We start from the raw sequence: 16,639 nt of genomic DNA, 5'->3' as shown, positions 1-16,639 counted from the left end.
CCCCTGCAGCCTAACCCCAACTTCCCCCTAGTGCTAATCCTAACCCTCCCCCTACCACCTAATCCTACCACCCCCCTGCAGCCTAACCCCAACCTCCCCCTAGTGCTAATCCTAAACCTCCCCCTAACACCTAATCTTACCACCCCCCTGCAGCCTAACCCCAACCTCCCCCAAGTGCTAATCCTAACCCTCTCCCTACCACCTAATCCTACCACCCCCCTGCAGCCTAACCCCAACCTCCCCCTAGTGCTAATCCTAACCCTCCCCCTACCACCTAATCCTACCACCCCCCTGCAGCCTAACCCCAACCTCCCCCTAGTGCTAATCCTAACCTTCCCCCTAACACCTAATCCTACCACTCCCCAGCAGCCTAACCCTAACCTCCCCCTAGTGCTAATCCTAACCCTCCCCCTACCACCTAATCCTACCACCCCCCTGCAGCCTAACCCCAACCTCCCCCTAGTGCTAATCCTAACCCTCCCCCTACCACCTAATCCTACCACCCCCCGCAGCCTAACCCTAGCCTCCCCCTAATGCCTAATCCTAACCCTCCCCCTACCACCTAATCCTACCACCCCCTGCAGCCTAACCCCTACCTCCCCCTAGTGCCTAATCCTAACCCTCCCCTGCAGCCTAGCCCCAACCTCCCCCTACCACTTAATCCTACCACCCCCCTGCAGCCTAACCCCAACCTCCCTAGTGCTAATCCTAACCCTCCCCCTACCACCTAATCCTACCACCCCCCTGCAGCCTAACCCCAACCTCCCCCTAGTGCTAATCCTAACCCTCCCCCTACCACCTAATCCTACACCCCCCTGCAGCCTAACCCCTACCTCCCCCTAGTGCCTAATCCTAACCCTCCCCTGCAGCCTAACCCCAACCTCTCCCTACCACCTAATCCTACCACCCCCCTGCAGCCTAACCCCAACCTCCCCCTACCACCTAATCCTACCACCCCCCTGCAGCCTAACCCCAACCTCCCCCTACCACCCCCCTGCAGCCTAACCCAAACCTCTCCCTAGTGCTAATCCTAACCTTCCCCCTAACACCTAATCCTACCACCCCCCTGCAGTCTAACCCTAACCTCCCCCTACCACCTAATCCTACCACCGCCCTGCAGCCTAACCCTAACCTCCCCCTAGTGCTAATCCTAAACCTCCCCCTACCACCTAATCCTACAAACCCCCTGCAGCCTAACCCTAACCTCCCCCTAGTGCTAATCCTAAACCTCCCCCTACCACCTAATCCTACAACCCCCCTGCAGCCTAACCCAAAACTCTCCCTAATGCCTAACCCTAAACATCCCCCTACCACCTAATCCTACCACCCCCCTGCAGCCTAACCCCAACCTCCCCCTAGTGCTAATCCTAACCCTCCCCCTACCACCTAATCCTACCACCCCCCGCAGCCTAACCCTAGCCTCCCCCTAATGCCTAATCCTAACCCTCCCCCTACCACCTAATCCTACCACCCCCTGCAGCCTAACCCCTACCTCCCCCTAGTGCCTAATCCTAACCCTCCCCTGCAGCCTAGCCCCAACCTCCCCCTACCACTTAATCCTACCACCCCCCTGCAGCCTAACCCCAACCTCCCTAGTGCTAATCCTAACCCTCCCCCTACCACCTAATCCTACCACCCCCCTGCAGCCTAACCCCAACCTCCCCCTAGTGCTAATCCTAACCCTCCCCCTACCACCTAATCCTACACCCCCCTGCAGCCTAACCCCTACCTCCCCCTAGTGCCTAATCCTAACCCTCCCCTGCAGCCTAACCCCAACCTCTCCCTACCACCTAATCCTACCACCCCCCTGCAGCCTAACCCCAACCTCCCCCTACCACCTAATCCTACCACCCCCCTGCAGCCTAACCCCAACCTCCCCCTACCACCCCCCTGCAGCCTAACCCCAACCTCCCCCTAGTGCTAATCCTAACCCTCCCCCTAACACCTAATCCTACCACCCCCCTGCAGCCTAACCCAAACCTCTCCCTAGTGCTAATCCTAACCTTCCCCCTAACACCTAATCCTACCACCCCCCTGCAGCCTAACCCTAACCTCCCCCTACCACCTAATCCTACCACCCCCCTGCAGCCTAACCCTAACCTCCCCCTAGTGCTAATCCTAAACCTCCCCCTACCACCTAATCCTACAAACCCCCTGCAGCCTAACCCTAACCTCCCCCTAGTGCTAATCCTAAACCTCCCCCTACCACCTAATCCTACAACCCCCCTGCAGCCTAACCCAAAACTCTCCCTAATGCCTAACCCTAAACATCCCCCTACCACCTAATCCTACCACCCCCCTGCAGCCTAACCCCAACCTCCCCCTAGTGCTAATCCTAAACCTCCCCTACCACCTAATCCTAAACCCCCCTGCAGCCTAACCCTAACCTCTCTCTAATGCCTAATCCTAAACCTCCCCCTAACCTTCTCCCTAGTGCCTAACCCTACCACCCCCCACAGCCTAACCCTAACCTCCTCTAGTGTCTAACTCTAAATCCTCCCCCCTCAAAGCCTAACCCTACTCTCCCCTAGTGTCTAACTCTAAACTTCCCCCTAACGCCTAACCCTAACCTCCCCTAGTGTCTAACTCTAAACTTCCCCCTAACGCTTAACCCTACCACCCCCCACAGCCTAACCCTAACTTCCCCTAGTGTCCAACTCTAAATCCCCCCCCCCCTCACAGGTTAACCCTACTCTCCCCCAGTGCCTCACCCTGAACTTCCCCCTAACGTCTAATCCTACCCCCCCTACAGCCTAACCCTAACATTCCCTAATGTCTAATCCTAACCTTACTCCCTCCCTCCCTCGCAGCCTAACCCAAACCTCTCCCTAATGCCTAACCCTAACCCTTTGTCCGAACACAATCCCTACTGCCTAAGTCTACCACCCCCCACCGCCTAACCCAACGTCCCCTAGTGTCTAACTCTAAATCCTCCCCCCTCGCAGCCTAACCCTACCCTCCCCCTAGTGCCTACCCCTCCGGCGACACCGACATCATGTCAATATTCTGAGGATGTCGATATGAAAACAGTTGACATTCTGACAGGACACCCTGCACACAGCGCTGACCGCAGCCCCATGGATCACCTTAGGGTTGTAATGGAATACCGACTGCGAGCCCGGACTTATCGCCAACATCACTGTCTGACCTCACTAATGCTTTGTGGCTGGATACACGTGAATCCCGGCAGCAATGCTCCAAGGTGTAGAGGGGAGACCGGTACAGCAGCATCGGGCCAACGTCATATCAATGCCCATGGCATCAGCAGGAGATGCCGGACAGCAGCGTTCTCTCCAGAAACTGTTACCAGCTGGGTGGCATCAGGAAGTAGCCGGGTAGGGAATCCGCTATGATGAAAAGCTGAGATCGTGATTACAGTGACCACAAGGAGCGTTCCTTTAATATCGATCATTGTGATCCTGACACCTGGATGATCTCAGAGAGAAGAGGAGGATTTGGCTTCAACATTCACCAATACACAGTGGCCAAGCGGGAATGGGCTAATTGTGGTTTTGTTGGACTTTCCTCTGTTCTTTATTTTTGGCACATGCGCCGCGGTGGTATCGGAGACAAACATCATGGCGTCTCATTCCCAAAGAGAAGAGAGAGTGGTCGCTAGGCCCAGAAAGTTATGAAGAACAAGTAAATGAAGAGATGAAGACGACAGACCAGCATTGCATTGTAAGAAGGAAGTTACGGGGTGGGGCGCAGAGACTACAGAACAGGGGGCACACAAAAAAAGGGAGAGAACACAAATTCAAAAAAAGCTACAAAACTGGAACGTCCGGCCGCCAGGTCTCTCTAACGCCTCACAGCAACAGCCGGAACGGTGGATTAATGCGGAAGCAAGGAAAATATTAAAATAACATCTATAATCTTTTGTATCACTTTCTAGAAACGTCCATAATAAAGCATTTCTTTTGCTCATTTTGGTTACATTTAATTGACGTGTTAGAGTGGCCTGATTCTGAGTTGCACGCTGCAGCGACCGCTTTAACGGCTTCTTCCGTAGTCGCACTTCTGACTTTACGCCAATCCTGGTATCAGCCCCGAGTGTAGATACGGGTGTCTGGCTGCGCCAGAATGGAGACGCCCTCGGTCAGCGCCTGTAATACAGTCTAGTAGGTCTCTTTAACTTGCACAAGCCCTACAGGAGGTGCAGATCTGTCAGCGTATGGCCCCCTATGTGAGCGATTCAGCATCTGAGTTTGCCACCGCTATTCCATAACACGTCCCCAAAGACCGACCATCTCCGTGCGTCCGCTTAGACGCCTCCCTGTCACAGCCCGGGAACGCCCTGCGTCTGACATCGCCATAGCGTGCCGCAAAGTCGTCTGAAATAAACATGGTATAAATTGTGCGGGTGATCAACCATCAGCGCTATTGTTTTCGGGAATCCATCAGCGCAAATGTCCAACACTGGCTTCAGCACAGGGGTGAGAAAATCCTCAGAAGCGAAGGGTTAAAATGGGGATTTTTTCCCACATTCAACGTTTAGCAGGACTTCCCCTTCCCTTTGGTGGTGGCCCCGAGACAAAACAATAAAATGAGCATTTACACCCCTTGTATTGGCCACGGTCTGCCCAAGTGGACATTTGCTATGGAGTTTGCTGCCAACGATAGCTCCAATATTGGGTCAGCTCCAGTCATGTGCAGGAGTTTATAGGAAAGGTTCCTGGACTGCACACCCTGAATATATATATAATGGGAGGTGCTACCTGATGAGAGCACCTCCCATTATATATATTCAGGGTGTGCAATCCAGGAACCTTTCCTATATACTCCATTTATTGTGCCTTATTGCACACCTGAGGGAAAGGAGACGCCCGCAGTCTGGATTAGCACCCTTCCTTATTGGTTTAAAAGCATGGAATCTGGTAATGAAAATGCACACTAGTATTAGGCACAATTCTAGGCAAGTCCTACAAGTTATATACTGTAGTGCAACTTTGGTTCATTTTTGGGGCGTGGGTCCCCCTGGATTGCTTTGGTTGATCTGTCTCAGGGCACCGCATTATAACATATTTTTCTATTATTACACATTTTAACCCTTCACTGTTTGTTTATTATATATGTACTTCACTTTTTTATTTTCATTCTTTATATGTAGCTGCTCCTAACCATCTCTTTACACTGCACTTTTCTTACTATGGTGGTGCCCTGGGGCGGCTTAGCTGGGCCAGTTTGGGGGGAGTTCTGCGCTCTGGATTTGAACCCTAGTATGTTAGGGACCTACCCTAAAGAGGTTACCCAGATATGGTGGGTAGGCCCATAACCTTGGCCATGATTATGCTAAAAACCTCTATTGATTGCAAAATGTTATTGCATTTATATATTATCAGTAATTTGGAGTTGTGCACCTGAGATTTGTCTGTTTCTGTGATGTGCAGGAGTTTGTCAGCAGAGGAAACACATTACAAAACACAATGTAAATATCTGCGGCTGTCAGCGGAGCGCGCGGCTGAAATGTATGTGCCGGCCTTGGTTTAAATACTCCTGTATTCATTCTCGTCTGTGATTAAAAGGAGCCATAAATTGCCAGGGAGTCCCATAAGAACGCGGATACAGAATTGCTACCTGCCAGCGGCCTGTCCCCCCCAGCTGGCTGTTCATCACACGCCCGTGTCACCCAGCGTTACAGCTTTATAAGCAGATTCATCTCCCATGCAGATAGAAATACTGCCGCGCGCTGCTCCCTCTGCAAACAGGTTGGATTCCGGCATCTCAGCCTGATTATTTATTTATAGAGCGGATACATATACCGCAGCGTTGTGCAAACTAATACACACAGTGTCACAGTATAGATAACCCCCCATTTATCCTAGAAGAGCTGAGATATATAGATCAGGGGGTGCTGCTTACAGTGTAACTGAACCAGAAAGAGATGGGCACACGTTATACAGGAGGGCCTGAATGGTGTAGCCGTTCTGTCCCCTAGATAGCTTACTCAGTCAGGAGTCACCGACTTGAATCAATATACTGCCCTGCTGGTGGGCAATGCCCACTAGCTCTCAGTACACAGAGCTCTGTCCACTGAGGGACAACGAAACAGCAGCTCCGAGCCGACATAGGCAGAGACTAGGATTAAATCCTAATGTAATGCAGGTTTTATCACACTCCCCCTATAGCACCACCCCCGGTTACCGCCAGCTGTAACTATGCGCACTCTATTCATTCCATTCTATGTCACCTACTTGTAATGTCACCCAGGGTAGAATGCCAGCTTTGCCCTATAGACTGGTTGCAGAGTAAAAGAGCATTGTAGTAATATGCCATGTTATATATAGTAGTGGAGTAATATGCCATGTTATATATATATAGTATTGGGGTAATATGCCATGTTATATATAGTAGTGGAGTAATATGCCATGTTATATATATATATATATATATATATATATATATATAGTATTGGGGTAATATGCCATGTTATATATAGTAGTGGAGTAATATGCTATGTTATATATATAGTATTGGGCAGAGCCGTAACTAGACTTTTTGGTGCCCTGTGCCAGAAAGAGCATTGGCACCCCCCTCATTTTTCAAAGGGACATAATGCACCCAAAAAAGGGACATGGCTTCATGGGGAAAGACCAGGGAAGAGATAGGAGAGGCCAGGAAATGGTGGGGATAAAAGAAGAGGAAGCTACAAGCAAGAATTATAATAAACAGAAATTTGACAGGCCCAAACAGCGCCCCCTGCCCTGTGGTGCCCTGTGCGATGGCACCGGCCGCACTACCCTAGCTACGGCCCTGGTATTGGGGTAATATGCCATGTTATATAAATATAGTATTGGGGTAATATGCCGTGTTTTATATAGTATTGGAGTAATATGCCGTGTTATATATAGTATTGGGGTAATATGCCATGTTATATATAGTATTGGAGTAATATGCCGTGATATATATATAGTATTGGAGTAATATGCCATGTTATATATATAGTATTGGGGTAATATGCCATGTTATATATAGTATTGGAGTAATATGCCATGTTATATATATAGTATTGGGGTAATATGCAGTGTTATATATAGTATTGGAGTAATATGCCGTGTTATATATATAGTATTGGGGTAATATGCCGTGTTATATATAGTATTGGGGTAATATGCCGTGTTATATATATAGTATTGGGGTAATATGGCGTGTTATATATAGTATTGGAGTAATATGCCATGTTATATATATATAGTATTGGGGTAATATGCCATGTTATATATAGTATTGGAGTAATATGCCGTGATATATATATAGTATTGGAGTAATATGCCATGTTATATATATAGTATTGGGGTAATATGCCATGTTATATATAGTATTGGAGTAATATGCCGTGATATATATATAGTATTGGAGTAATATGCCATATTATATATAGTATTGGAGTAATTTGCCGTGTTATATATATAGTATTGGGGTAATATGCCATGTTATATATATAGTATTGGGGTAATATGCCATGTTATATATAGTATTGGAGTAATATGCCATGTTATATATAGTATTGGGGTAATATGCCATGTTATATATATAGTATTGGAGTAATATGCCATGTTATATATATATATATATATATATATATATATAGTATTGGGGTAATATGCCATGTTATATATATAGTATTGGTGTAATATGCAGTGTTATATATAGTATTGTAGTAATATGCCATGTTATATATAGTATTGGGGTAATATGCCATGTTATATATATAGTATTGGGGTAATATGCCATGTTATATATAGTATTGGAGTAATATGCCGTGTTATATATATAGTATTGGGGTAATATGCCGTGTTATATATAGTATTGGAGTAATATGCCGTGTTATATATATAGTATTGGGGTAATATGCCGTGTTATATATAGTATTGGGGTAATATGCCATGTTATATATATAGTATTGGGGTAATATGCCATGTTATATATAGTATTGGAGTAATATGCCGTGTTATATATATAGTATTGGGGTAATATGCCGTGTTATATATAGTATTGGAGTAATATGCCGTGTTATATATATAGTATTGGGGTAATATGCCGTGTTATATATAGTATTGGGGTAATATGCCATGTTATATATATAGTATTGGGGTAATATGCCATGTTATATATAGTATTGGAGTAATATGCCGTGTTATATATATAGTATTGGAGTAATATGCCATGTTATATATATAGTATTGGGGTAATATGCCATGTTATATATAGTATTGGAGTAATATGCCATGTTATATATATAGTATTGGGGTAATATGCCATGTTATATATACATAGTATTGGAGTTAGTCGTTTACTACAGCCCATGAAGAGGTTTAAAGCCCGTTTCAGAGGTAGACAGAAAAGCGCACGCAGCAGCGTTTATTGTTGGTAACCCGTCTGCGACTACGTAACTGCGGCTACAAACTCCTTCCCTCGTGTACATACGTGCAAGGACAGGCGCACACTTTTACCGTCCGTGCGCACTGTAATACCGATTGGTGCATCCTTAGAAGCACCATTATTGCACCAGCGCTGTGCAGCTGCAGATCCTCCGGCTAACCACGACCCCATGTAGGCGGCTGTGCGCCTGGGAACGCAGCTGCTTACACTGACACGCCCGCCAATTCCACAATACGCAAACTGAACTAACCATGTTTTCATGCATTTCCAGCTGCCTCCCGGTCACCGCACAGGAACCTCCATCACTTTTTCACAATATTACTGATGCGACCCATCTCGATCGCAGCGTCGCCATTGTGCGTTCTCTCTGTGTAACGCATGTGCCGCAGGAGTCTTTAAAAACCTGGAAATATCTAAGAAAAGGACGTCAGAGTCCAAACCCTGCTCCAGCGCCACTATATAATGGTGATGGAAACAAATACGTGGATTGCGTATAAATGAGCGCTGTATCCCTGGGAATAAAGACCGCAGTTCCCGGGACGCCTCCTGTACTGTGTATATTGGGTGGTAGCACTTTAGGCTTACACATGTATAAAGAGTACACTGATATTGTATCAGATCATTCCCATTCGCGCTGACAGGTGCAATATAAAAGGGACTCCTTTCCAGCACACACTTTCTTACAGGAACTGTTCACCCCTGACCTCCCCACATTCCATACAGCACATAACGGAAAGGGCAGATCGCTCTCGTACCTTGCTCTCAAATTCCTTCAGCATCTTCTTCAGCTCTCCCTCCCGGGCGTAGTCCAGCGGGACGTGCCCCATTTTATTCTCCTGCATGGGGTTGGCCCCTGGGGACAGGAGACGTCGGTAAGAAGCATGTACAAGGGACCACACACACCAAATAACACTTATAGAATGTGCGACTGCCAGGTAAGAGGTCCCAGCTCTTAACAAAGTTCCGTTACACTTAGGGCCGTATTCAATTGCCGGCGAAATGCCGAGATCGCCAAAAAGTTCTCGCCGGTAGGCCATAACTTTTCCCCGTATTCAGGGCCTGATTCAGAGCCGCTCATAAGCGGCCGCTCGTTCGCTCTGAGCGATGTTCGCACAACTGCGCATGCGTATGGGTTGTGATACGCATGCGCGAACCAGTCATTGCGGTCGGAAATTGTGTGCTCGCACAATAGCGAGTGCCTGCTAATTTGAGTGACAGAATGAGGCGTTTGTGGGTGGCAACAGGGGAAGGTGCTTGAAAACGGGGAGTGGAGATCCGAACGCAGGCGTGCCTAACGGGCGTTTTAAGGGTGTGCATAATTAACAAAGCAGCGTCATCGACCACGTCACTTGGTTGTCTCTTAGCCTGAACTGTTCGCATGATTGCGGTACTAAAATGCTACCACAAGCACTGCGAGCAGTTCAGACACCTTTTGATGTACTCGATTAATCTAACAAATAGCAGAGATGACGTAGGATGCGAGCGGCCAGGGGGCGTTTTTTACAAAATAGCGAGCGCATGTTTCGTTCGCTCGTTCAGACATAGAGGCGTCAACAGACCGCAAAGAGCGAGCGCTCAATTTAAATAGCCGGCCCCTTTTTCTGAACGAGCGAGCGCAAATAGCATCTGGCTCTGAATCAGGCCCTCAATTGCAAAGACTTTCTGCCGGTGCGAAAAGTCTGCGCCTTGTAACCAGCGGGAAAGATTCGCCACTGAAAGGAGGCGGTAAAAAGTGCAGAATTGGGTGTTTGGGGTGCAAAGTTGCGGAAACACCCCTGCAGCCCTGGGACAGTCCCCCAAAGGTAAACTGCATCAAAAAAAGTTAATAAAATACTTTAGAACACCCCAAAAAAAAGTGTTGTTTTTTTTTTCACCCCCAAAACGAACTAACAGTTGGGGGACAAACTTAAAAACTAGCAAAATAGACCCCGGGGTCCCCCACGTATGCCCCAGGTGTTTTTTTGATTGCAGGTGCTTGCTGAAGGTGTTTTTTTTTTTAGGATTATTAAAAATGCACTTTAGCAATTTTTAACCATGCTTACACCCATTTTCATGTACCCCAAATTTGCTGGGACTAATTGATTTACCATATAAAAACTGCTAAACGCTATTCTTCACCACTTGTGCAAATCCATAGTGATCCCCCATTATCAGTGCATCTTTTGGGGGGGGTGACAGGCTGATTTCCCCAAATCTGACAGTGCTTTTCGCCGATCTCGCGCCCTTTGCAACTGAATAGGGCGAACCGCAGTGATGGGCGCGATACTTTTCCGGAGGCAAAACTGGCCAAAAAAGTCCGGCATGCGAAAAGTCCCGGCCATTGAATACGGGCCTTAATATTGACTCTAATACGAGACTACATCACTTAGCAATCAGAAGATCCCAGGTCTCATTACGACAGTATATGGGCGGTTATGTAGCTTAAAGAAAAGTTACTGTTTTCCGTCATCAGGCTCAACACAGTGTCTTACCAAGCTTACTGACAAAGCCTGCGTGGCATAGGAGAAAATGCCTCCCCCCCCATAACCACAGCCCTATCACAATCTCATTTACTTGGTTCATTAAGCTGTTGTCTTTTGCTGTACTGCATAAGGAACTAAACAATCTCCTTTTAAGCTCTTAAAGGCTTATGGAGCTTGGTTGCAAACGTTATGAGGGCAGGTGGTTTCATTGCTATGTCCTCCAGCAGGCAGAGGGTTAAAGAGCACATAAAATGGACAGGAAATAAAGGCCATTGATCAGAGGACAGAGCCAGCGCTCTCTGCCGGGGACAGGCTGACAAGAGTGATCGTTTAGCGGTGACCGCGCGTGTGTGTTAAGCTCTCCCAGGCCACCGGCTGATGACAGCCCTGGGGCACAGATATCTATTCTCTGCTCGCAGAATCAATCGATGCGGCGGTCCAATATTAGCTTAATCCCCCTGTTAATGGCTTTGACGACTTGACTAATTGCAGCAATAATTGATAGAACCTGACTGGTAAGGGTTGATCGATTCAACTTCTCGGGAGTACCAGGAGCAATCAAATATTACACATTCATAAATAACATGTGTCACTCCGTCCACTAAAGGAGAGGTGCGCGGCTGCCGGGCTCAGAGGCAAGAGGTGACCTATGTAACCCCCGGCACACACAGAACGAGGCGCATTGTATGGGATCACGCAGAATGATGTTACACGAGCACTGGGGATTCTGCAGCTGCTCCGTATAGGGTCGGAGAACGGTGGGATTGTGGGTGGGGGATCTACCACCCAGGTAACCTGACAAATCCCAGTCACCTTTCTCCATTACTGAAACAGGGCGCACGAGCCTGGACCAAAACACAAGTTCACGGCTCCATCATACTGGATTGTCTGTTTCTCTGCAGTACAAAGGCAACCTGTGGATCTCCAGCTGGGACTTGCAGTTCCACAATAGCTGTAGAGGTTAGCAAAGCCAAGAACTAGACAGGATTGTCTCGAGGCACAAATCTGGGGGAAGGGTACAGAAAAATATCTGCTGCTTTGAAGGTCCCAACGAGCACAGTGGCCTCCATCATCCTTAAATGGAAGACGTTCGGAACCACCAGGACTCTTCCTAGAGTTGGCCGGCCGTCTAAACTGAGCGATCGGGTGAGAAGGGCCCTAGTCAGGGAGGTGACCAAGAACCCGATGGTCACTCTGTCAGAGCTACAGCATTCCTGGAGAGAGGAGAAGGACAACCATCTCTGCAGCAATCCACCAATCAGGCCTGTATGGTAGAGTGGCCAGATGGAAGCACATGGCAGCCCGCCTGGAGTTTGCCAAAATGCACCTGAAGGACTCTCAGACCATGAGAAACAAAATTCTCTGGTATGATGAGACAAAGATTGAGCTCTTTGGCATGAATGCCAGGCGGTATGTTTGGAGGAAACCAGGCACCGCTCATCACCACGTCAATACCATCCCTACAGTGAAGCATGGTGGTGGCAGCATCATGCTGTGGGGATGTTTTTCAGTGGCAGGAACTGGGAGACTAGTCAGGATAGAGGGAAAGATGAATGCAGTAATGTACAGAGACATCGTGGATGAAAAGCTGCTCCAGAGCGCTCTTGACCTCAGACTGGGGCGACGGTTCATCTTTCAGCAGGACAACAACCCTAAGCACACAGCCAAGATATGAAAGCAGTGGCTTCAGGACAACTCTGTGAATGTCCTTGAGCGGCCCAGCCAGAGCCCAGACTTGAATCCGATTGAACATCTCTGGAGAGATCTGAAAATGGCTGTGCACCGACGCTTCCCATCCAACCTGATGGAGCATGAGAGGTGCTGCAAAGAGGAATGGGCAAAACTGCCCAAAGATAGGTGTGCCAAGCTTGTGGCATCATATTCAAAGAGACTTAAAGACTTGAGGCTGAAATTGCTGCCAAAGGTGCATCAACAAAGTATTGAGCAAAGGTTGTGACTACTTATGTACGAGTGATTTCTTAGTTTTTTTTTATTAAATTTGCAAAAATCTCAAAACAACTAAATACACGTTGTCATTATGGGGTATTCTGTGTTTAATTTTGAGGACAAAAATGAACAAAATGTGGAAAAAGTGAAGCGTTGTGAATACTTTCCGGATGCACTGTACATATAACCTCTTTATAGAGTCTCCAGCACCATTAAGGGGGCGGTAGCGATATACGGTATATACATATATATATATATATATATATACTCCCGCACCATTAGGGGGGATGGAGTGATATATACGGTATATACATATAACCTCTACATAGAGAGACTCCTGCAAAAATAGAGAGAATGGAGCGATATACTGTATATACATATAACCTCTATATATGGAGACTCCTGCACCATTAGGGGTCATGGAGTAATATACAGTATATACATATAACCTCTATATAGAGAGACTCCTACACCATTAGGAGGGATGGTGCTATATACGGTATATACATATAACCTCTATATAGAGAGACTCCTACACCATTAGGGGGGATGGAGTGATATACGGTATATACATATAACCTCTATATAGAGAGACTCCTACACCATTAGGAGGGATGGTGCTATATACGGTATATACATATAACCTCTATATAGAGAGACTCCTGCACCATTAGGGGGGATGGAGTGATATACAGTATATACATATAACCTCTATATAGAGAGACTCCTACACCATTAGGGGGGATGGAGCGATATACAGTATATACATATAACCTCTATATAGAGAGACACCTGCACCATTAGGGGGGATGGAGCGATATACGGTATATACATATAACCTCTATATAGAGAGACTCCTGCACCATTAGGGGGGATGGAGTGATATACAGTATATACATATAACCTCTATATAGAGAGACTCCTACACCATTAGGGGGGATGGAGCGATATACAGTATATACATATAACCTCTATATAGAGAGACACCTGCACCATTAGGGGGGATGGAGCGATATACGGTATATACATATAACCTCTATATAGAGAGACTCCTGCACCATTAGGGGGGATGGTGCTGTATACGGTATATACATATAACCTCTATATAGAGAGACTCCTGCACCATTAGGGGGGATGGAGTGATATACATATAACCTCTATATAGAGAGACTCCTACAGCATTAGGGGGGATGGAGCGATATACAGTATATACATATAACCTCTATATAGAGAGCCACCTGCACCATTAGGGGGGAAGGAGCGATATACGGTATATACATATAACCTCTGTATATAGAGAGCCCTGCACCATTAGGGGGATGGAGTGATATACGGTATATACATATAACCTCTATATATAGAGACTCCTGCACCATTAGGGGGGATGGTGCTATATACGGTATAAACATATAACCTCTATATAGAGAGACTCCTACACCATTAGGAGGGATGGTGCAATATACGGTATATACATATAACCTCTATATAGAGAGACTCCTACACCATTAGGGGGGATGGAGAGATATACGGTATATACATATAACCTCTATATAGAGAGACTCCTACACCATTAGGGGGGATGGTGCTATATACGGTATATACATATAACCTCTATATAGAGAGACTCCTGCACCATTAGGGGGGATGGAGTGATATACATATAACCTCTATATAGAGAGACTCCTACACCATTAGGGGGGATGGTGCTATATACGGTATATACATATAACCTCTATATAGAGAGACTCCTACACCATTAGGGGGGATGGAGTGATATACAGTATATACATATAACCTCTATATAGAGAGACTCCGACACCATTAGGGGGGATGGAGCGATATACAGTATATACATATAACCTCTATATAGAGAGACACCTGCACCATTAGGGGGGATGGAGCGATATACGGTATATACATATAACCTCTATATAGAGAGACTCCTGCACCATTAGGGGGGATGGTGCTGTATACGGTATATACATATAACCTCTATATAGAGAGACTCCTGCACCATTAGGGGGGATGGAGTGATATACATATAACCTCTATATAGAGAGACTCCTACACCATTAGGGGGGATGGAGCGATATACAGTATATACATATAACCTCTATATAGAGAGACACCTGCACCATTAGGGGGGAAGGAGCGATATACGGTATATACATATAACCTCTGTATATAGAGAGCCCTGCACCATTAGGGGGATGGAGTGATATACGGTATATACATATAACCTCTATATATAGAGACTCCTGCACCATTAGGGGGGGTGGTGCTATATACGGTATAAACATATAACCTCTATATAGAGAGACTCCTACACCATTAGGAGGGATGGTGCAATATACGGTATATACATATAACCTCTATATAGAGAGACTCCTACACCATTAGGGGGGATGGAGAGATATACGGTATATACATATAACCTCTATATAGAGAGACTCCTACACCATTAGGGGGGATGGTGCTATATACGGTATATACATATAACCTCTATATAGAGAGACTCCTGCACCATTAGGGGGGATGGAGTGATATACATATAACCTCTATATAGAGAGACTCCTACACCATTAGGGGGGATGGTGCTATATACGGTATATACATATAACCTCTATATAGAGAGACTCCTACACCATTAGGGGGGATGGTGCTATAAACGGTATATACATATAACCTCTATATAGAGAGACTCCTGCACCATTAGGGGGGATGGAGTGATATACATATAACCTCTATATAGAGAGACTCCTACACCATTAGGGGGGATGGAGTGATATACATATAACCTCTATATAGAGAGACACCTGCACCATTAGGGGGGATGGTGCTATATACGGTATATACATATAACCTCTATATAGAGAGACTCCTACACCATTAGGAGGGATGGTGCTATATACATATAACCTCTATATAGAGAGACTCCTACACCATTAGGGGGGATGGTGCTATATACGGTATATACATATAACCTCTATATATAGAGACTCCTGCACCATTAGGGGGGATGGTGCTATATACGGTATATACATATAACCTCTGTATAGAGAGACACCTGCACCATTAGGGGGGATGGAGTGATATACATATAACCTCTATATAGAGAGACACCTGCACCATTAGGGGGGATGGTGCTATATACGGTATATACATATAACCTCTATATAGAGAGACTCCTGCACCATTAGGGGGATGGAGTGATATACGGTATATACATATAACCTCTATATAGAGAGACTCCTACACCATTAGGAGGGATGGTGCTATATACGGTATATACATATAACCTCTATATAGAGAGACTCCTACACCATTAGGGGGGATGGAGAGATATACGGTATATACATATAACCTCTATATAGAGAGACTCCTACACCATTAGGGGGGATGGGGCGATATACGGTATATACATATAACCTCTATATATAGAGAGACTCCTGCACCATTAGGGGGATGGGGTGAAAAACGGTATATACATATAACCTCTATATAGAGAGACTCCTACACCATTAGGGGGGATGGAGCGATATACGGTATATACATATAACCTCTATATAGAGAGACTCCTGCACCATTAGGGGGGATGGAGTGAAATACGGTATATACATATAACATCTATATAGAGAGACTCCTGCACCATTAGGGGGGATGGAGTGAAATACGGTATATACATATAACCTCTATATAGAGAGACTCCTACACCATTAGGGGGGATGGAGCGATATACGGTATATACATATAACCTCTATATAGAGAGACTCCTGCACCATTAGGGGGGATGGTGCTATATACAGTATATACATATACCCTCTATATAGAGAGACTCCTACACCATT

General features: G+C 46.1%; 1 protein-coding gene across 1 annotated transcript in view; it reads right to left on the bottom strand.

The window, feature by feature from the left end:
• The window catches only part of CLPB (ClpB family mitochondrial disaggregase), a 125,501-nt gene that overhangs the window by 57,729 nt on the left and 51,133 nt on the right, over positions 1-16,639 (bottom strand). Inside the window, exon 6 of the mRNA XM_088463790.1 lies at positions 9,138-9,235. Within this exon, the coding sequence (XP_088319916.1) occupies positions 9,138-9,235 (98 nt within the window). The remainder of the gene's footprint in view (positions 1-9,137; positions 9,236-16,639) is intronic.

This window comes from Taudactylus pleione, unplaced genomic scaffold (genome assembly GCF_031769625.1).
Source record: "Taudactylus pleione unplaced genomic scaffold, aTauple2 ptg001449l, whole genome shotgun sequence".
NCBI classification, from domain to species: domain Eukaryota; kingdom Metazoa; phylum Chordata; class Amphibia; order Anura; family Myobatrachidae; genus Taudactylus; species Taudactylus pleione.
The sequence above is the reverse complement of the archived record's forward strand: the minus strand, read 5'-3'. Positions and strand labels throughout refer to the sequence as shown.